Here is a 22,742-nt window from a genome sequence, read left to right as displayed (position 1 = left end):
ATGAAGGAATCAGACTACCGTTTTATCTCGAGCTGTCGAATTTCTGAATACTATTCTCTGACAAGCTTTCTAGAAAATAAAAATATAATTGTTCAACCCTAGAGAATTGGCGGATTGACTTAAACCTTTCGTCTGCAGATAATCCTTTTACCACTGGTCATGTCCTTAACTGAAACGGTTTAGCATTTCCGCTTCATCTATATTAGGGTTCACATTTACACGCGCACAGTTCACTCATACAAAAGTAGCCTCGTCAAAGAATCTGCAAATTTTGAGCACCACCTGCCGACCAATATCATTTCCTAACTCCTTTCTTCTGCCCTCAGTCATTCCCCTTCTCCCCCTCCCCAACCCCCGCTTCTGCTATAAGTGAGGTTTTTTTTACGGCGTGAATTTCTGCTGGCCAATCACAGAAATGATGCGTGGCCTTGTACAACTCCTTCATTTCACTTCCCTCAGAAGGCGGGCTCTGCATATTGGAACTTCCGTTCATTATTGGTTACGTCGGAAGAACTTTGTCCTGCGTCTGCGTCGATTGGTTGTTGAGGCGGAAGAGTAGCATCGCGAAGGGAAGGGAGTTCTTTTGGTGGCGGACGCAATAGAAATCATGCAGGTGGGAAAGATCATGTAACGTTAAGGGGGAGTTGGTGGGAAACAGCACTTGGGTTATGGGGGTGGGGTAATCACCTCGTCCTGAGATTGCTTCGAAATCACTGTTTCTAGGTTTCAGAATAACAGAGTTGGAAAGGACCTTGGAGATCTAGTCCAACTCTGCTCAAGCAGGAGACCCTATTTTGCACCTACATTAAACTCCTCTTGTTTAATTCTAAAATGAATGCCACCTAGTTTTCTCCGTTAACCCTAGTTTCGTGATCACCCTGGGTGCAGTTAGCAAGAGTAAATATAACACTTGGAAACACTCTTAAATATTTCAGAAGGTCTAAAGAAGGCTCTCGTTCAAATGAAGTCTTACCTCTGATTTCATTCAGGGTTCTATCTGTAGATAGAGTGGAGCCCTTCGTTTCAAGGCTCCAAAGCCTTTCCTGTTTCTGTTCCAAGCCACTTTTTAAAATTGCTATTTTATTGTCTGTGAAAGAGGCATCTTGCTTTTATTTATTTAAAATATTAAATTAATATTTTAAATAAATTAATATTGTACCCTGGAAGCTGCAGATTCTTAAAGGTTTTGTTCACATTTATATCATGCAGGGTTTGCCAACCAAAGCATCTTTAAATGTGAACTTCAGCTCCCAGAATTGCTGGCTGGGGAATTCTGACTAGGAAATTCTGAGAGTTGAAATTCACACAACTTAAAATTGTTGAGGTTGAGAAATACTGGTGTAAGCATATGGGTTATTAACATGGTCACGCAGAAATCTAAGGCATTTGGTGGAAAGACAGATAATCTAGTGGGTATAAGCTACAACTTTCTTTAGCACATATGAATTTCTAGATATTAAAAATCTATATCTACAGCTATTTAACTATAGATGTTTCTGTCATATAAACTTTGAAGGTTTAATTTAAGATGTTGAGTTTGACAAAATAAGCCCAGAACTGAAGAGTTAGGCATGATTTTGCTAAATTCACTTTTATTATTGTATCCTATAGCAATGACTTAACTCCATCAAAGTGTTGTTTAAAATATTTCAGATTTTCTATGCATAATGTGAAATTTTTCATCATCAATAGAGTTCACATGTCATATTAAACTATGTGAGTTTGTTTTGGTTTAGCACAAAGAGGTGAACCGTGATATGTTTTGTAACTCATGGGTGTAGGTTTGTGTGATGTGTAAGTCCAACTAATTGTTACCTACTGAAGTGAACATTGCTAAGAACCTGGTATAGTGTGGTATGTGAAACCAATAATTGTATTGTAATTGGAGCAAGAATTAAGCGTATAATGGTCACTTTAGTTCAATATATTTTAGTATTTCAATAGATGTTTTATTTGCTAGTATTATTGCACATGTTATTTCCTTTAGGTCTTCAGTGAGTTCATATGTTGGAAGTTTAACATATTATTGACATAGTAATTTCATTGAGTTAAATCTCTTTGAGACTCTTGTTAAATCACCCTTTGTTTTTGTTTCAACAGGACTATCAGAAGTTGCCAATTGATATACAGACCAGCAAGTTGCTCGGTAAGTCTCTTTTTGTGTTCTTTACGGGCCCTGTTGAAAGTGGCGGCTTTAAAAGTACTACATAGCTGTGTGATCTTTCTGACTTTTCTTTTGATGTGTATTTTTATTCTTTTTGAAGATTGGCTGGTGGATAGGCGACACTGCAACCTGAAATGGCAGGCTCAGGTCCGCATCATCCGTGAAAAAATTGCTTTGGCTATCCAGGACATGCCAGAAAATGAAGAGATCAAATGTCTTCTTTCTGGTTCCTGTGAGTATTTATGGAAGTTCTTGAATGTATAATTAACCTTATATTTAGAATATATGATTAACCTTAAATAATAAGCTTGGGATTTTTGCTGTTTATTTTTTAAAGAAAAATAAGAGATTCACAGAATAAAATATGTTTAATCAAAATCTCACAGTTCTTCTGTCTCTGATTCCAGATATTCACTATTTTCATTGCCTCAGAATTGTGGAGATCCTCAAAAGGACAGAAGTCTCTTCTAAAAACATATTTGGTCGCTATTCTTCACAGCGAATGAAGGTGAGTGAACCAGAGGAGGAGAACAGCATATTTTGCATTCCACACTGCTCAATGAACTCACATTTTCCAAGGGTTGGCTGTTCCCCTTTTTATTACTTATGCAAACCTATACCCATGGATTACAAAATATTAAGGTTTGATTAATTAAGTTTCACTTTTTTATGCTAAACTAAAACAATCTCATATAGTTTAACATGACATATGAACTCTATTGATGGTTAAAGTTCCTTCAATAAGTGAGCAATTTACTAATCCTTGGATTTTCAACAGTTGACTCAAGAATGCCAAGTTTTCATGTTGTTACCCACTTCCAACAAAGGTAAATTGAATAGGAGATGAAAGGCATAGTAATCCAATAAATCTAGATAGAAACACAATGTGGAAGACTGTCCAAGAAGTAGTGCACTAAACCTTAACATGTTCTGAAAACTCCTGTCTTTCAGAACACAAAGTGGAGAACTTTTGCATCTGAAATATTATTTATACAGGATTTATAAAGAACTATGTAAGCAAACTTATATAGTTCATTTATCTACTTTGATAAAAATAATAAGAAACACAATATAATTAGGAAAAAAAACCCGCCACACTGAGGCACAAATAAAACTTGCATTCATTAACCACAGTAGCTTGGTCCACCCAATCTTGGACCCAGTATTGGGAAAAAGCCAGGTTTTCTTTGGTTTCCTAAAGGCCAAGGGATTGGAACCATCTGTATCTTTGCAGGAGGTTTTTTTTCATGAGGCATGTGTGATGTCAAAGAAGACATGCTTTCCAGGCTTCACCAGGTAACACTGAGTGGTCTGGGAGCATGCCAATCCTGACAGATCTGGTGTGACAGGTAGAAAACTAGCCTGGCCTCATATCATGTAAGGTTTTAGAGGTGATGATCAATACCTTGAATTGCATTTAAAGCTTAAAGGGAGCCATTGCAGCTCATGCAACAGTGGTATTACGTGATTGTACTGTAATGTGCCCACTACTGCCTATATCAGGAGTCTCCAACCCCTGGGCTGCGGCCCATCACCAGATCGTGGCCTATGCTGAACTGGGCTATACAAGAGGTGGACTGGTGCACACGTGTGTGAGCGTGTAGTTCCACTCCTGCAAGCAACACCCCGAAGGCTTCTCTCTTGCATGAGTGGAGCTGCACAGGCGTGCATTCCAGCCTGCCCACTTGCGCAGCCCAGTTCCCCTCTTCTGCCCCCGCCCCCGCCCAGCCGGACTGCCAAGCTGGCTGCTCTCAATGCTCCAAAAGCAGAGCAATGAGACCAGAGGCTGAGTGGGACGAGCATTCCCTGCTCAGCTTTGCTGACCCATCAAAGCTACCTGCATAGGACACCCAATCCGCTTTTGGAGCATCGAGCAGCCTCGGTAAGTCTGAAGAAGCATGAGACAGTGCTCCCAAAGGCTTCTCTTCTCCGTGCCAACAGCTTTTGCAAATGGATGAAAGGCTTCGGGGGAGTGATCTCACGCTACTTCATGGCCTTCTGTCCCTTTGCAAAAGCTTTTGGTGCAGAGAAGTGTGAAGGAGCCCGAAACAGTGCCTCAAAGCCTTCTCTCTTGCATAAGTGGAGCTGCGCATATGTGCATGCTCGCACAGTATGGTTCCTCTGCCCAGCTGGACCACGGAGCCACAAGGTTGGGGACCGCTGGCCTATGTTATTGCATTCTGGACCATATGCAGCTTCCAAATGATCTTCAATGGCAGTCCCATGTACAGATAGTCCTTGACTTAACGATTCTGAATTTACAAAAGCCCTGGAAAAAGTTACTTATGACCATTTTTCATACTTAGGACCATTGCAGCATCCCCATGGTCATGTAATGTTATATTATACTGTTACATTATATCTTAATGATAGTTGCAGTATCCTGGGCTCATGTGATTCACTTTTGCAACCTTCTGCAAAGCAAGTCAGTGGGAAGCAGATTCACCTAACAACCGTGTTATTAACTTAACTGCAGTGATTCACTTAACTGTAGCAAGAAAGGTTGTAAAATGGGGCAAAACTCACTTAACAACTGCCTTGTTTAATAGTGGAAATTGTGGGCTCAATTGTGGTTGTAAGTCAAAGATTATTTGAACAGCAAGTTGGGTTAGATGAATCCAAAGGTGACTGAAGCATGAGTAACTAAACAGTACCTCCCAACCAAGAAGGGACAACTGGGACTCAGGGTGTATTTGTGCAAAGGCCTCTAACCTCAACTGCCATTTCCTCATTTGACCAGGAGCTCTGAGTCCAAGAGAACCCCAGAAGAGTATAAACTCCTTGCCAAACATAAAAATGGCATACCATTAGATATGGGGAGTGGGGGGAGGGCTAAAACCCACAGCACTTACATAGTTTTTTTTTATGAAAATGTACTCCGTATAATATGTAAACCATGGGTTAACCTTAAGTACTGTATATGAATCAGATCATTGCTCAACAAACCATCGTTAGATTAAATCATAAATTAAAGCTGTGTATGAATCAAATTATATTGAGATGGATAGCAGATTGGTGTAATGTTCTCTCATAGATAACAGACAAGCTTAAAATACTTGAATGAACTTTAAAGAGGAGTAAGTAAACTAGTTTATATGAGTTAGTCTACTTAGATGGAGCAGTGAGCTATTATTGCTTGGTGTAATAGTGCTTTGGGAAATCCTTAAAGGGCTAGCTCAACCTCTTATAATTTTGATGGATTTTCATTCATTCAATAAATTAACTTTTTCTTCCTGGTTTATTTTCTATTTAATCATCTTCTGGATTTTTTTTCAGTTTTAAAAATAAGGGCAAAGCGCAAGAGATGCTGTAGTATCTATACTTTCTTATATCTGAGAGATGGTATTCTGGCCCTTAGAATGATTGGAAAATGGGTTGCAGACTGTATATCACAGCAGTATTCTCCTCTTTTCATTGTTTTTTCTGCTCCTCTTACAGGATTGGCAAGAAATTGTAACACTATATGAAAAGGATAACACTTACTTGGGTAAGACAGCCTCCACGTGTTGCACAGAAATTTACCAATTCTCATAATGAGACTAAGACCACTCCTTTTTTTAGCCAGTAATTAAGGCTGTATAAATTCAGTGTTTACACTGCTTGCCTACCAGCAATTTCCTCCTCTCAGAAACACCTTTGAACGTTTGAAAAAGCTAGATCGCCCCAACTTAAGAAAAGCTTTCCACATTCATATTGTCCTTTCTTAATCTAGAGTGTATTCTCTCCTCAGTACCTTACCAGTTTCCTTAATGTCTGCAGTCCCCAAGCACAAAGGAGTTTGAGGCTTCAAAAAGATACAAGGGTTTTAGAGCAGCCCTTCCCAATCTAGGTACCTTTATTAAACTTCAGCTCTCTAAATTATCACCTACATCCATCCTGGATAGGGAATCTACATATCTGGTAGGAGCCCAGACTAGAGAAGACTGTTCTAGAGTCAGCGGCAAGAACCCTTCAACCCTAACTGAAAGTTACCACGGATCGTAGACCATGCTTGAGCTTACGTTTTTTCTTGTCTGTCGTTTTATATCAGCCTTTAAAACTCTTGCACTAAATTTTCTAGGCTCAATATTTGTTTGCAGGTCTTACATCTTTTGTTAATGACCAATCCCAAGTGGCTTTCTTGGGTTCCCAGCCAGAGTAGGAATATACCTTCACTAGAGATAACTAGATGTCTATAATATTGCAAATCTGCACATTTCCAGAATATTTTCATTAGCTTCAAGCCTCTGATACTTGTTACTAAAGTTCTGCATCAAGAGTAGGGAAATTCTGTGGCATTCTTTGTGGCATTCTACTGAATACATATTTAAATTCATTGAACAACTTGCCTCCAGAAGTTGTGAAATGCTCCAATACTAGAAGTTTTTAAGAAGAGATTGGACAACCATAGGTATTTCCTATGGAGTACTAACTATCGTATTAGAATAGTATTAAGTACAATTTTAACTAATAATAACTATAGTATTAGAATAGCATTAACTATTCTGTTGCGTAGCTGAATCGTTGTCACATGGATTCTTTTAATTTCTGAGAAAACTTTCCCCAGTGTGGTGCTCCCTAGATATGTTGAATCATCTGGAATGTGATGTCAGCCATATTGAACAAGAGCGATGACTACTGCTGTCTCGGGACAGCAATTCAAAAGGCTGGAGATTTTCTAAGCAGCACCATATGTTTTAATTAATATGGAAAGATGTATAAATAATAAGCCCTATATGATAAGTTGCAGTTGACACTTCAGTCAGGTTATGGAGGTGGAACATAAAATATATACATGATTCTCATTTCCCTTTGTCAGTCCTTTGTTTTCGCTTCTCACTGATTGGCTCTACATGTTCCCGTTCAGCATCCGAAATTACCTATTTAGGATAAGGAGATCAACTTTCACAATCATCAATGCCAATCTCTGTTCTTCTTTATTAATTTCATTGCATTACATGTCCTAATAGGGGCACATTGTTTAAGAAGTGCAAATCATTGTTACAGGAGTGAAGAGGGTAATTCCAATGTTAAATTCACCAGCAAGGGTTAATTTAGAATTTGAGTTTCTTGACACCAAATCCAGAAGCTAAGCTTCGTAGCTTAGCTGCCCCCTCCCCAAATTCTCATTAACAAGTTTGTTTCTTCAAAGAAGAAAAAAAATAGGCAGACTTAAATTAATCCAGCTCAATTCTTTCTCTAGAATGCTTGTCATGGAAGTTAAAGCAGCATCTGTTTTATTCTTACTTAAATGGGTAGTTCCGTATTCAGTTGTTTATATTAACCAACTGTCATGGATAGGAGGTTCAAATTACCAGTACTGAAAAGTATGACTCCCTTGAAGATTAGTCTTTGCTTGGCAGGGGATGATTATGTTGTAAAACTGAATTTCTTGTGTACCATATGGACAGAGCTTTTCTTCCTGTTTTTTCTCCCAGTCCAGTTACGCTTCCCTTGCTTCACCTCCATTCCCACAATCTCTTTTCTTTTCTCTTTTCTCAATGCAACTATCCATTCCTTTTATTGCTCCTTTATGCTAGAAGGAGGGTGCTTGTGCATAGCCATGTGAGTAGACTATGAGAGTAGGTTGGTATATACAGATGGAGATCAATTAATTCTATAAAGGGAGTGTATTATTTATAGGCAATTAATTTTAATTGGTAGTTATTAATTCATGTGTGGAGGAGGGTATTTCTATGTTGGTCCAGCTTTGCCCTTTTTTGGAGCATGGCTTCTGGAATGTTCACACATGCATATATAGATATCTATATACAAATACACACTTTCCCCTTTATTAGTAATCTCTAATATTAGTTGCATTTAGCATTTACAATCTAGTTTTGACAAATTAAAGAAGCTGGGCATTCCCTGTGCTTTTTTCTGTTTATCATTTTTTCCTACACTCTTCATCAGAATGGTCTTCCTTTCTGGTAAATCAATATATCTACACTCCACCTGCTGTGGCCTTCAGCTAAAAAACAAGGTGCTTTTTACAGGTATATTTCCTGGCCAATGAAAAGTTGCCTGTTCCTGTTCTATATTGCTTTGATGGGTGTGTATAGTTTGACTATCAGGTGTTTTGCTCATATGCAGAAGCAGCGTGAAACATTTCTTCACTCATTTTTATTTTTTCCTGCAGTGGAACTGGCCAGCCTTCTGGTACGAAATGTCAACTATGAGATCCCCTCCCTCAAGAAACAGATCAACAAATGTCAGCAACTGCAACAAGAATACAGCCGGAAGGAGGAGGAGTGTCAGCTGGCAGCTGCTGAGATGAAGGAGCGCTTCTGCAGCTCCTGCAAGCAGTACGGAATTTCGGTATATAGGCCTGCTTTCCCCCAAGCCCAGACTTTTAGTCTGTCTTGAACCTTTTGGCAGAAAGTGGAGGCTGCTTGAGATCTTGAAAGTTTATCCTCAGTTCACCTAATTTGTTGACTTATGGTTATTTTTCTGCAGTAGAGAAAAAATGGGTCTTGATGGATTTTTAGATTTGATTGCATCCTCTTCTTGTGACATGTCTGGGTGTGTTGAGGGTGGGACAGATTATATTTTTTAAAAAATAAGTAAATTACATTTAGAATATAGGACTGATTGGAAACTCTGGACTCCCTGCAGACACAAGTGCCACAGTCACCTTTCTTCAGGTCCCTTCCTACCAAAGAATTGGAGCTAAGGCAAAAAGTTCATGAATTACATTTATTTCTCACGAATAATTAATAATGCTCAGAGGGATTAATTATCACAGCTTCAAAATTAAACTCCTAAACCCATGAGACCTTGGCAAATCTTTTTTTTTTTAACATTGTCTGTTCTTATGTGTCCCATTTCTACCAGGGGAATGATGTACGCCAAGAGCTTCTGGCTTTAGTGAAAGACTTGCCATCACAACTGGAAGAGATTGGAGCTGGTGCCAAGGGTTTTTTGGAAGCCATCAATCTATACCAGGCCTGTGTACAATTTGTTTGCGATGGGTAGGTGCTTGTAAGCTGAAAATGGTCTAGAATAACTTTGGGGGAGATATACAATCTTCCTCACTATTTAAAATCTGCTGATGTAACTGGAAAGGAACAGTTGCTCTATGCTAAAACACGAGGTGCCAAAAGTGTGAAGTACTGCTTTTAGGGTCTCCCATGTTAAAAAAAAAAAATCTGAATTAAGAGGATTGCAAGAGATCTCAGGCTTGAAGAGGCTGGCAAGAAAAAACTGCATGGATTTAGGTAACCCAGTGGTCCAATTCAGATAGATCAGGTTGTATGATGTGATGTAGATGGTTGAAGAGAGAGGCTGTACTTCAGAAGAAGAATATACGCATCTTCAAGCTGAGCTAGAAAAGCTTTTGTCAGAAACACTGAGAAATGTTGATATGGTTGATGTATTACTAACTATACGGATAAATATGGATTAGTTAGAAATGTTTTTTTCCTTTAAAGTGTTGGAGCTGCTCCATTTATTTGAGCCTGGGATGAAGTTTGCAAGCACCCCACAACCCACACATAGCAGTTCTTTTTTACAGTTACTTTCAGTTTGTGAAGTCAGAGGTATTTCCAAAAGAGTGCAGATCATCTTTGTTTCCACAAACTGTAACAAAGTACAAATTGAGGCTTCTTTTGTGCATTCTAGTTCTACAGAACAAGTAGTCCCATTACTGAGACATGTGCAGGCTCAAGGCAACACCACCGTGTACGAATGGAGGCGAGGAGTCAAGCCAACATTGGTGGAACGGCCAAAGACAGAGGAAGTGAAGGAAATGGCTGAGGAGGAGGCGGTATGTCTAAAGGGGGCCAAAGGGACATGATAAAATGTACTGAATCTATCTGAAAAAAGGACTTTTTTTTTCTCTCCTCCAAATATTACATTTTTAATATAAAAGCTTTATTTAACTTCTTTGAGAATATGGTAATGGAACTGTACAATTCTTTTCTGTCCATTTTGAGGTTCTGTCTTAAATTCAGAATTTTCTTCCTTTTCACTAAATACAGTGTATGATTTGATGGGGTGTGCCTGCAATACAAAATGTGTTTTGTTCCATGGACAAAATAAATTTATTAGGGCTCAGAAGTTTGGCCAGAGCATTCTGAGGGGGGATTGCAGTCTGGTCAAACTAAAACCTGAAACATCTTTGTTTTTCTGGGCATTTGTGATAATAAATCCAGAGGTGAGTAGAAGAAGGCTTAAACATCTTGCCCCTCAAGCCCTCCTTCACGTGACCCTTGTTTCTGCACTCACCATGCTGCTGTTGGACGTTGCATACGCCATTGGCTACCCCAACCCTCATCTTCCAGTTCTCCCTCTGTCTCTTTAGCTGCCATCTCTATTGACCTGCCCTTTTGCCTGGTCTCCCCATCCTTCAATGACTACATGTTTCAGCTCTGTGCTTACATGAAATGTGAGCGGAAACTTTTGCATGTTTTTATTGATTTATATACATCTGCTAATGAGAAAAAAGAAGCAGAACGCAGGACCTCCGGCAAGCTATGCTTACATATGCTATGGCCAACCATACAACTCCAGGAACTATTAAATATTAAAATATATTTTGCACGAAAAAGGTATTTATACTAACTGTTACATAATTTAAAATGTCATAAAACTGATGCAGCATTAGAGAGATTAAAATATATTAAAATATGCAAACAATATAAATCAGTAGTTATGACTAACAGAGGATTACCATCTGATACCATCCGAGGTATCAGATGCGGAAATGAATAAAAATATGTGCCAGAATTGTAATAAAAATGGTACAGGGTTTAATCTGTAAAGGGAGGGTATTTCACAAAGAAGAATCCTTACTGTAACAGAAATGCAGCATCTGTAGAAATAATTATCCAAAATAGTCCCACGTTGTCCTCATATATCTGAAATTTGTCTCATTTTATTGGCCAGATGGGTACCCAAAAAATCCTCATTCTAAGTGGCCAGCACAGAAAGTCCCAGGCTTTCAAATGTTAGGGAATTTATTTTGTACCTTCATGTTCTATAAACAAGGGTAAGAAGCGTGAAATTCATGACCATGTAAGTGTGTTTAGGAGTTCAAAAAGAAGACACCTAAGAATTTAAAGCATAGGTGTTGATTTGAAAGGGGGGAAAAAGACCTTGAAATCATGAGATATCTCCAGAATTATTTAGTGATAGAGCCTGTGCTTTGTTTTCTCATTGCAGGTTGACTGGGGTGATTTTGGAACAGAAGAAACAGTATCTGTCTCTGAAGCAACAGATTATGGTATCTCAGTTGAAGGAGCAAGTGAGGAGATAGATTGGGGAATTTCTTTGGAACCAGAAGCTCAAGTGGGTGGTCTTCCATATTTGCCTGCTTGTATATTAAGTCTGTATTCGTGCGAGTTTCAAACGTACCGTGTCAAAACATGTTGACTGTCCATTATATGTGGATGCTGTTGGTGCATAGCCACACAATATTGAGAGGAAATGTATTCAGATACAGCATTAGACTGGGATTTATTTTAACCATGTTTATAAAAACAAGCTGCAAATATCTTTTGGGACAGTCAAGGGATTGTGATTATCAAGTTATTTATCGGTGAAAATACAAAACAAGCCAGAATGTGATATACATAAGCCATGCTTAAAATTGGATCAAGATTTGTAAACTGCTAAAGGACAGTAGATTTAAATTGCAGTCATGGAAGGCTTAATTTTTTTTGTTGAACTGAATTCACATTTTTTGTTTAGTTAGTTAAATGATTTCTGATAGAGATCTTGATGCTACATATGAACCAGCCCATATTTCATGCAGACATAATATTCATCCATACAGTAATGGGTTAGAAATGCAAACTAACGTTTTGGATCTGTTAGCCTTGTGTATTGTTGCCACACATCACCATCACCTGCTTGTGCCATCTTTGCAGAACCTGGTCCACTGAAATAGCCTATGCCTTCCTTCCCATAGGGGAGCAGCTTTTCAGGCATTGACTGGGGAGATATGAAAGATGATATGGCTCAAATTTTAAGTGAGGGTAAGTGTCTGTTTTGCCACTGCTAGGAGCAGAGTGATATGCATTTATATGAGCTAAAGTAAAACTCATCAGGGAATAAGTTGAAAAAGTCTTCCTCCTCCAAAACTGGCCTAAACGAGGAAACTACTTCAACACCAGGGCCATTTGAAGGTGAGAACAGACAAACATGGAGGGATTAAGAACCACTGTCTTGAGCAATTTATTCTTTCTTGGGATACTTCAGCTTTCATAGAAAAACTGTTCCTGCAAATATATCATAAAATTTTATCCCAGATCTAATTTAAGAGGGCCTGATGTGAAAGAGAGGTAGAGAGGCTAGACACAAGAGGGCAGTATTGGATATGTGATTCTTGTTCCTGTTGTGGGATTCTTATCCAAAGATCAGGCTTTAGTTCATACTCATCCCTTTTTGGATTTCTTCTATTTGTTTTCAAGTTGTGCCAGTTGTTCCTTGCTTTATCCATTGGTGATACACGGATGTAGGATTCTTGCTGGTGGTTTTGAAATTGCAGGTGCTAGCTAGCATCTTGACTCATCAAAAGTGGGTTTTCTCTTGCCAGTATATGAACTAGAAACATCTAATTGAGTTGTTTGGAGGCTGCTTGTTTCAGTGCTGGATTTATTACATGAAGCCATCATTCATAGTATGAGGCTATGATATAGTTCCACTTGTCTTTGACTATGGTGGTTGGGGGTGGTAGATTCAAACACATCTGGAGGCCATCAGGTGGAGATACAGTAGCTGATTGGTTAAGAACAGGGTAGGTTCCCAGTCATACAACAGCCTGGGAAATAAATCTGAATTCAAATGAATTCAAAATATTATTTGAAACCAAGATCAAATAGGGGTCAAAGTTCCTAATACTAGCTACTTTGCAATCACAGAAGACTTGCCAAAAATGCAAATCTTTATACTGAGATACTGGTTTTCTCAAACAAATAAATAAATGTGGGAGATAGGCCTGAATCTACTATTTGAAACGGAGTTCATTTGGTATCTGTGTTTTCTCACAATCTTAGTATAGAACACCTTTTCTAGGTCAGAATTTTGCAGATGGACCGCTGACATAAGCAACGTTGGAAGGAGGGAAAAAAGCTTTGTAGGTTGGAAATGACCACAGATAACTTACTGGTATCATTTAGGGGACTGAAGGCTAAAAATATGAAGAACGATTGCAAGAATGGAATATGTCTAGTTTAATGAAAAGAAGGACTACGGGTGACATGATAGCAGTATTCCAATATCTAAGGAATTGCCACAAAGAAAAGGGGGTCAAGCTATTCTCCAAAGCACCTGAAGTCAGGATAAGAAATAATAGATGAAAACTAATCAAGGAGAGAAGCAACCTAGAACTAAGGAAAAATTTTCTGACATTTAGAACAATTAATCACTGGAATGACTTGTGTCCAGAGGTTGTGGGTGCTCAAAACTGGAGGCTTTTAAGAAAAAACTGGACAGCCACTTATCTGAAATGGTATAGGGTTTGGACTAGAATGGTCTAGGGCAGGGGTAGTCAACCTTGGCTCTTTTATGACTCGTGGATTTCAACTCCCAGAATTCCTGAGCCAGCTAAGCTGGCTCAGGAATTCTGGGAGTTGAAATCCACGAGTCATAAAAGAGCCAAGGTTGACTACCGCTGGTCTAGGGGGTTGGACTAGAAGACCTCCAAGGTCCCTACCAACTCTCTTTTGCTAGTATTCACCTCTGATATCCATCATGCATTTATACAAGTTTCTATCTGAATTAATAGCAGGTTTTATTTATTTTATTAGAATTTTATCCCACCTTTATTACTTTATAAGTAAGTCAAGGTGGCGAACATGCATAATATTCTTTCTTTATAATAACAACCCTGTGAGATGGGTTGGATTGAGAGGGAGTGATTGGCCCAAAGTCACCCAGCCAGCTTTCATACAATGCTTGCAGAGAAAAATCTAAAATCTATACAAAATCCTTCCCAGTTACTACGTAGAAATTGGATTTCTTATGCATTCTTTTTATGATAATAAGAAATTGTGTTCTTATACAGTACATAATATTATATTTGGGAATTGTTAATTCAGGCCCCACACCAAGAAAGCTGGAATCCACAATCCTTATGATACAGAATTAAGCAAATGTTATGTATTGTGCATTTGTTTTTGCTAATGTGAAAGGAAAAAGCTCCATAATTCACTTCATTTGGTTTCTAATATTCAATAGAGCCTCGAAACAGATGTATGTGATTCTCATGAGAATTAGACATTAAGCTCAAATAGAATAATTCTGTGTTCATATTAAGTCCCATCTTTGTACAGCACTTGCTGTCTGCAACTTCCACTGGCGATATAGCCGGGCATGGAGCTGTGTAGAATACTGAAATTACTCAGGATCTTTTAGAATGAATTCGTTCTGAATTTGTTTGATTGTGGGAAATGGAAAGAGAAGGAAACTAAAACAATAAATGGTATTTTTCTCTTTTACCTATGTCCCTTGTTATTCCTATCCAGACCTTGAGGGAGTTGCACGAGGTCCTGACGCTTTCACCCTTCTGGAAACACCAGAGACTCGTAATCAGTTCATTGATGAACTCATGGAGGTAATGGTTGATACTTTTAGTTTATTCCTTTTGCCTCCATTCTTTTAGTGTTGTAAAGCCATCCTGGGTCTATCTTTGTCATCTGTGTCTCATTTTCCTAGTTTCTTAGATTTTCTTACCTTTCAAGATAAGTGATGTCCAAGATGCCCTAAGATAAATATATCTGGGTTTCAAATTTATTTTTTTAAAATAGTTGCAATCTCACAGTATTGCCAAATCCTGTGAAATCTATAGTATTCATACAATATCTCACTGGATTTTTAAAAAAGAAATCACATAATGATTTCTTTAAAAAAAAGTTATGAAAAGTTAGATTATTGTTTTCTTGTAGGATTTCACCCACCGAAAAATTTTGATGCACTGTGTGATGTTGCACGATGGCTGAAGATATCTGAAAATGTTAATCTTTGGGTAAAGCAAGGAGCATAAAGGTCCATTTCTGTTCATTATTCTGAAGGAAATTCAGGCATCTTGCTTCTCAATTCCTCCTGTATCAACCTCTGAACCCTCCCCCCCTTTTTTTTCTTATTTTAATGTTCTCATAGCATAGTTCTCACTCAAATGAAAACCTATGTTTCATCTAGATCATTTGTTTTTGGATCAACTGTGGTTTATGCCAAAACAGTCAGGTACTTGACATCTCTAGTTGAATTTCCAGTTTTCTGGTGGTAGGCGGAATGTCAAAATTAAAGGTTAATAGGTTAATAAAAAGTTACCTTTCCCCTTTTCCATCAGTCTTCGTGAGGTTTTATGCACTGTTTCAGTTCAGTGCCTACTTTCAAGATCATAGAACAAGATTTGGGAATGGCAACTTAAGGCAAGCAATGTGCTTTCTTAATATCAGATGCAGACATTGTTCAAATGTCCAGAAAGAGCATTTTCCCCTCCACCATAGAGAAAAAAATGTGTACAGCAGCGAAAGAGTGTGTCATCTTCCACATCCATCCATCTCAGTCACATTGTATGCTTTATTTCTAAGAATTGAATCAAATGTAAAAAGCTTCTTATAATGGCAGTGTCTTTTTACTTCTCTTTTGCTTTCCCAGCTGGAGATCTTCCTTTCCCAGCGCATTGCTGAGATGAGTGAAGAGGCAGATATCCTATCTGTAAGTCAGTTCCAGCGAGCACCACCTATCTTGCAAGACCAGACCAAAGAGAGGTTAGCAACCATGATGGCAGTCATCCAGAATCTAATAGGACAGCTAACGAATCTGCGAATGCAACATCTTTTTATGATCCTTGCTTCTCCAAGGTAGATAAACTACTGTTTTCACTCCAATCCTGATAATAATTTTAGTAAAATTAACTGTGCTTAATGTTCTCACAGTTAAAGTTTGGTTGAGATAGTAGCAAATGCAGATTAAATATTTCTAGAATCTGGAATTTAGATTTCTGTAGATGTTTTGGTGCCATGGGGGGGGGGGGGAAACAACTTTCTTGTATCCATTGATATTGTTGGGAAAAAATACAAGGTTACTTAGGAGAGTCCTGTGTTCTGAAATTGAATTGTGATTTACATGGCTTTGTGTTTCAGACTCAAAAATTTTTTAAAGTCCTCTTTATGGCAAGGGGATTTTTTTCTGACGGAAGTGGTACAGGAACTAGAACTTCCAAGTGAGGCAGTTGTTAAGCGAATCACAGTCATTTTAATGACCTTTTTGCCATGCTTATTAAGTAAACCACTCAGTTATTAACTGAATCAGATGGTCATTAGGTGAATCTGGCTTCTCCATTGGCTTTGCTTGCCAGAAGCTTAGGTCGTAAATGGAGATCATGTGATCCAGGATGCGGCAACACTCATAAATACATGCAAGTTGCTAGTACCTGGATTTTGATCATGCGACCATGAGGATGCTAAGGTCATCATAAATAAGTAACTTTTTTCAGTGCTGTTATAACACTGAACAGTAGCTAAACAAATAGTTGTAAGTCAAAGACTACCTGTACACCAAAATGCTCCTCAGGCAAATAAAGCATTGGTAAACATACTGCCACAATCTTTTATTTGTGTGGATTGCTGTCTGTTTTGTTTGGATAACAAACCGCAATGCATGCGCAACAATCCATTCATCATATGTACTCTCTGCTTTCTTGGAAGAGCTGCTAGCATCTTGAGTTTCTGCCAAGTCATGAACTGGAAACAACCTGTGCTGCTAATTATTCAGCATTAAAATATACTTGGCTAGAAATTCATTCTGGTGAACCAAGTAGATCTTACCTTGGTGTAAACATTTTTAAGGTCAGGTTATTAGTTTATTGGATTATTTCAATCAATAGACTAAAATGTGTGAGTGACTCCATTCCAAATACAAAGTCAACATTTTATGCATTTCCTCTCCTTCTCCTTTGCTCTCATAGCTACTTTAAAAGAAATTATTCCAGAATAGGTTACTTTTAAGATCATTCCCTGCCTTTTTTTCAGCTATTTTATCACTTCTATGAAACAAAACAAAAACATGACATGGATCCCACACTTAAATTGAATGCTCTAATGTCTACTGATAGTCTTATGGTGAGATTGATCAGCCAGACTTGTCAAATACTCTGATTCTGAGATATCACAATGATACAATGGAACTTTGATTTATTGGGTGGGAATTGTCTGCCACTGAATTTACTTATTTATCAAAGGTATATAATCAGATATCTAAACAGACAAGACTCTGGGCAGCATACAAAAGTGCAATAAGATAATTAAGTAAAAACAATATAAACATATGAACAATTGTTACTGAACATTAACATATTATTTAAAAATAAAATATGTAAATCATAAATGGAGAGAATAAGTATATCAACTACATCATCTTCAATAGGGGAGTCACTTCAAAATGTTGTTGGTTCCCTGGGGCTCCCAAGCCTGATGACATAATCAGGTCTTGAGGGACTTCCGAAACATTAAAGGGGATGGAACTTTGGGGAGGTGGGGAGAATGTTCCATAAGGCAAGAGCCACAGCAGAGGATGTCCTTTAATTGCACATTGGGTCAATGCGTTATTTTATATTATGTATATAATGTCATTAAGTGTATAGTGTGTTAAAATAAAATTAATGCAAATATAACTGCTTCAAGCTATTTTGAATAAAAAATTGTCTGTAATTTTGATGACATCAGAACAGACATTTGGCTCATTGAATCCAAAGTCTGCTAAATAAAAGTCCATTAAATTGAGATTTCATTCCCTAACTGGTTAGAGAAATAGCAGATAAGAATTGGTTTGTAGGTATTACATGGATGCCATTATGATTCAGATATGTAGACCGGGTGACTGAGCTCCTCCACCAAAAATTGAAACAAGCAAATCTATTGCTCCTGAAGAAGGAGCTAATGGTGAAGAAGCAGAAGGAGGCACTGGAAGAGCAAGCTAACCTGGAGCCAAAACTTGACTTACTTGTAGAGAAAACCAGAGATTTGCAGAAACTGGTGAGTACCCAGGAAGTCATTTGCACAGTTTTCCATGTGATAAGGTCTTTGGATCATTTCTGTTTTTGTGCAGTTCAGCATACAGCTTATTTCTTGATTCAGTATAGCTTACATTTCTGCCGTAAATTGCATCTTCCTCCTGTGCCATGATATCCTGAAAAATGTGAAAGAAAATATAAATCAACATCACCTGACATTTTCAGGAAAGCTTTGCAAACAGAAGGCATTCTATTAGGTCATGAAGAACAGAAATTTGGAATGCAGTAAGTGAGTATGTTAGTATGTGACTAAATATGAATGTATAAATGGGAAGTTGAGAATGGGAAATAAAATACCAGTCTGAGAGCAGTTTTGTCTTCAATATGAAAGAAGAAATACTTGGACTGAAATGACAGTTTTTAAAAAAATGAAAATTCGTTTATTTTTTCTGAATAAATAATTGGGTTAGTTTGAATTAGAATTTCAATTAATCCTGCCTCATCATTTATTTGTTTATTTATGTACTTGTTTATTATTGAAAATTGGTCCTCTCTGAGCAACTGCTGTTGCCTCTGGAGAAAATATATTTAATCATGATTAATGAATTGATGGCAGGCTGCAAGACCACATGTTCCTTTACTGCTTTGATCTGTCCTTTCACACACAAGTTCTGCCAGATATTTTCATGAACCTTGCTTGTAACAAATATTTGTTTTCCATTTGGCAGAGTTCTCAGAAGGGGAAGAACAAATTTTGGGGGGAAATTCTTAGCTTGAATTCAGTTCTCCAACTGAATTACCTTTTTTGGAAACTACAATTAAATGCTTGTACTGCAGTGAACAATTTAGACCATTAACCTGTCCAGCTTCTTCTGAGCCTGTTAAATATAGAAACCTGATGTGATACAAGTTCATATTAATAGCATGTCTTAGAGTTATTGATGCATACTTGTGCTAATCCATTTTCCACAAAAATAAGAATGTATGTAAGTTATAATTTGGATATTCATTCTTATGTTGCTTTTTTCCCCTTCCTGAGTTTTATTGAATTTGTAAGTAATTTTAATTATAGTGATACTCAAGACTCTACTAAGACTGCTAGTATTTTCCTTCTCTGTATAGGTTTTGCTAATATAAACATCTGTTATTGCTGAAGGTCATTATTAATACATTAATAATCAACTTACAAGAGTTCACTTAGGGACCGTTCAAAATTACAGCGGCATTGAAAAAAAGGAACTTCACACATAACCATTGCAGCATCCCTATGATCATGTGATTTACACTCAGATGCTTAACAACTGGTTCATATTTATGAAAGTTGCAATGTCCTGGGGTCATATGATCCCCTTTTGCAACCTTCTGACAAACAAAATCAATGGGGAAACCAGATTCACTTAACAACCGGGTTACTAATTTAACAACTGCAGTAATTCACTTAACAAATATGGCAACAAAAGCTCTAAAATGGGGCAAGACTTAATGAATTTTCCACTTAGCAAAATAAACTTTGGGCTCAATTGTGGTCAGAAGTTGAGGACTACCTGTTTATGTAGGCTCATGGTATGCTGCTCATTAGGGCTGTGTAGTGTTTGGATTTGATTCATAAGAGGTGAATCAAAATATGTGGGAATGTTAAGGCAGTACCATTTTGAGACCCATTAAAAATAACCATGTCGGGGGCTTCTGGTTTGCCATCGCGATGCTGGCGAATGCATGGAGGCGAGCTCTGCCTTCAGCGTCCGGTTTTATCCCGCTGGGGGACCCTGGAAAGGGTTGAAAGTCGACCTGTAGGGGCGACAACCAAGGAGAGGACCCCTGCTTGATTGCGGAAGGGCGGTAGTCCTTCCGCTTGATCCAGGGCAGCTCTCCAAGCCGGCGAGGAAAAGACCGGACATAGCAATATGGCTCGTCATTAAGCTGCTGACAGCCGAAGTCAAAACTACAACCAAGCACCTTTAAAGCAATGCGGATGAAACTGGGTGAGATCTGATCTTCTCTTTAAGACTTTAAATATTTTTCCTGCAAAAGCTGCCCAAAATATTTCTCCAACTGTGAGGAGAGAGGGAAGAGAATTCTTACACCACCCTCTAAGAACAGCGGCAATTGACTACCTAGGGGAAAAGAGCAATTATAAGAACAATTCTAATATAATTGGATGCATATACCTTTGAAATTTGGAAACTAAAAGTTTTCCTATTCTTACTGGAAATATTGACTTTTATTTAAAAAGAAAAGAAACAAACCTTGAAAAATTATTATTAAAATTTGGGATTTAAAAAGTTTTAAATGGCATTGGTGACATCTTGTGGCGAAATATGCTATTACAATTTGTTATTGATTAAAAGAGACTTGGCTGGAGGCCCAGAAATTAGAAAAAATCCTCTCAACCTTGACATACCACCTGTGAGAAACACAGCTGTAAAGAAGGAACTGCAAGGTGGTTTATCTGGCCTGTTTGAACAGTGAAGATAAACCTTTACTGACTTTCAGAATTATATGTGGGAAACTGTTTTCCTATTTCTTTACATGAGAAGTCTTTGTTACTACACGAGATGATGGAATATTTTGGATTATAAATTCTTACTTGCCAAACAGTTTTCACTATAAGATTATTCGCAACACGTGAAATAGATGTCACACATCTAGCTACAAAAACTACTTCTAACATTTGATTTTAAAATCCTTAATTTAATATATTATCAAGAGAATATGGATGAAGATCAGGAAAAAAAATCCTTTCTATGTTGAAATCAATACATGAAACCATTCTTTTAGCATGTAACAAAATGAGAGGCATCATAAAGGAACAAGATGCCAGCTTAAATATACAGACCCAGATTTTGACTACAATCAAAGACCCAGCAATGCAGAAAGCAACAGGAGAAATGGAACAACTAAATATTAAGACAGAGGATCCAACTGACCAACAGATCCAGCCAATGGGGAAATTAGAAAAGAGAGTGACAACACTGAAAATGAAAAAGATTTTTTTCATAAATCAGAAGAAACTTGAGGAAAAGGAAGAAGAACAGACTGAATGGAAGATAAACTTATTAGGACAACTGTGGGAAACTGAAATAATGGGGAGGTGATCAAAGAAATATAATGGGGCTAGTTCTTCCAAAAAATTGTAATTAAATGGTTTTTCTTAACTCAAATAATACACACAATAGTAGAGGGAGAACTGTTTGATGAATTAAAAGTACTGACATGGATGGTTAGTTGGCAAAGGAAAAAAAGCCAGAGTAAGGCTGAAAGAAACTGGGGTTTTGATTTATTAGGGGGGATTTTATACTATTGATTAGAAGGTTGAAGATGGTCAAATATAGAAAACCTTTTAGAAAATAAAGTACCGGTAATATTATAACTGAATAGATAAGATGTGTAATAAGATTAATAGATTTTTGGTTTAATATGGTGGGGGGAAAGAATTTTTAAAATAGAATAAGATTATATGCAAATAGATAAGATGTATATTTCGAATATTAGATTTTGTTATAAAAAGAAAATGTAGAAGTTGAGATAAGGGAAACTCTAGTTACCTAAAGCTTAGAAATTATAACATACCAAATGTTAAGTTGAATATTGAGGGGAAATTAAAGCCTGGGGGAAAAGTTACAGCAGGACGCTGATGTATATAAGATTGAATGTAAACACAATTAAGATATGTATAAGTTCAAAATTATTGATAAATGTAACAAAGATGGTTTTACTTAGTTGATAACAATAAGAATTATATTAATTCAATATGAGATAGTAGATATTAAGGGATAAAGAGAGGAAATATCTGATGTTGTAACTTGAGATTTTTGCTAAAGATTTATATATGTTATGGAATCATTGATTACCCAGTCACCACGTTGCTTTTTAAATGTTTAATTGAAAAATTAGAAAATCAATAAAATATATTAAAAAAAAACACCATGTCATTTTCCAGGCTTGTGCAACTGCAAGAAGCGTTGTTCCAATTCAGAAGCTCATCTTCCAAAGTGAATCCAAAGTGATGCATAGTTCTGCTTGCCAAACCTAACCTCATATGTCCCTCATGATGATTTGAGTTTGAGAACTCTGATTTAGAACAATGCTGCATGATTGAAAGGAGGGGTGGGATATACAAATTAGAGACTGAGATGTGGTAATTGGTTAAAGAAAACTTCACATTATGGCTGCCATAATTTTATGAAAAATTGTGCCTTTTTAATTCAGGAACAATAGGTATACAATTGTATTTTTAAAAATCCAGGATATTTTATACTTGATAAAAGCCTTGTTGTTTGGACTCAGAATTCACCTGACGGTAAACATTCTGTGTTTCAGATAAAAGCTGACATCTCTAAGCGGTATAATGGTCGACCTGTGAACTTGATGGGTACCACTCTTTGATTATTCCTCCTCAAACATGCCAGACACAGCCTTTCAAGCAGCAAAGTGTTAAACATCTCAAACAGAAGAAGAAAAATTGGGGGAAAGGACAAGTATCAAAAAAGTGTAAGAATCGAGGACAAGGGTTGCCACTGACCAAGCTCCAGGAGTTTGGGATCTGTAGTGGAAAAGATGCTCTGATCCCATTTTGTATCAGCTATAAGCACTTCTTAATAATTTTTAATGAGTCAATAAAGCTGATGTTTCCATATTAAA

The 22,742-nt window shown here is 37.4% G+C and overlaps 1 protein-coding gene across 1 annotated transcript; it reads left to right on the top strand.

Moving 5' to 3' along the window:
• The first annotated feature begins 546 nt into the window (after positions 1–546).
• CDK5RAP3 (CDK5 regulatory subunit associated protein 3) lies at positions 547–22,742 on the top strand. Its single transcript, XM_015810439.1, has 14 exons — positions 547–613; positions 2,101–2,146; positions 2,265–2,396; positions 2,572–2,672; positions 5,603–5,651; positions 8,283–8,461; positions 8,978–9,114; positions 9,764–9,908; positions 11,306–11,431; positions 12,054–12,120; positions 14,611–14,699; positions 15,746–15,951; positions 17,952–18,123; positions 22,422–22,742. Exons 1-14 carry the CDS (start codon positions 608–610, stop codon positions 22,485–22,487), a joined length of 1,521 nt encoding a protein of 506 aa, XP_015665925.1. The 5' UTR covers positions 547–607; the 3' UTR covers positions 22,488–22,742.

This window comes from Protobothrops mucrosquamatus, unplaced genomic scaffold, assembly GCF_001527695.2.
Source record: "Protobothrops mucrosquamatus isolate PMUCROS unplaced genomic scaffold, P.Mucros_1.0 scaffold10, whole genome shotgun sequence".
Classification (NCBI taxonomy): Eukaryota; Metazoa; Chordata; class Lepidosauria; order Squamata; family Viperidae; genus Protobothrops; species Protobothrops mucrosquamatus.
Note: the sequence above shows the minus strand (reverse complement) of the source record. Positions and strands in the feature narration are given on the sequence as shown.

Coding starts and splice junctions, on each gene's coding strand:
- CDK5RAP3 (XM_015810439.1), top strand. Junction 2,397..2,571: donor ATGTCTTCTTTCTGGTTCCT/GTGAGTATTTAT, acceptor CTCTGATTCCAG/ATATTCACTATTTTCATTGC. Junction 9,909..11,305: donor AAATGGCTGAGGAGGAGGCG/GTATGTCTAAAG, acceptor TTCTCATTGCAG/GTTGACTGGGGTGATTTTGG.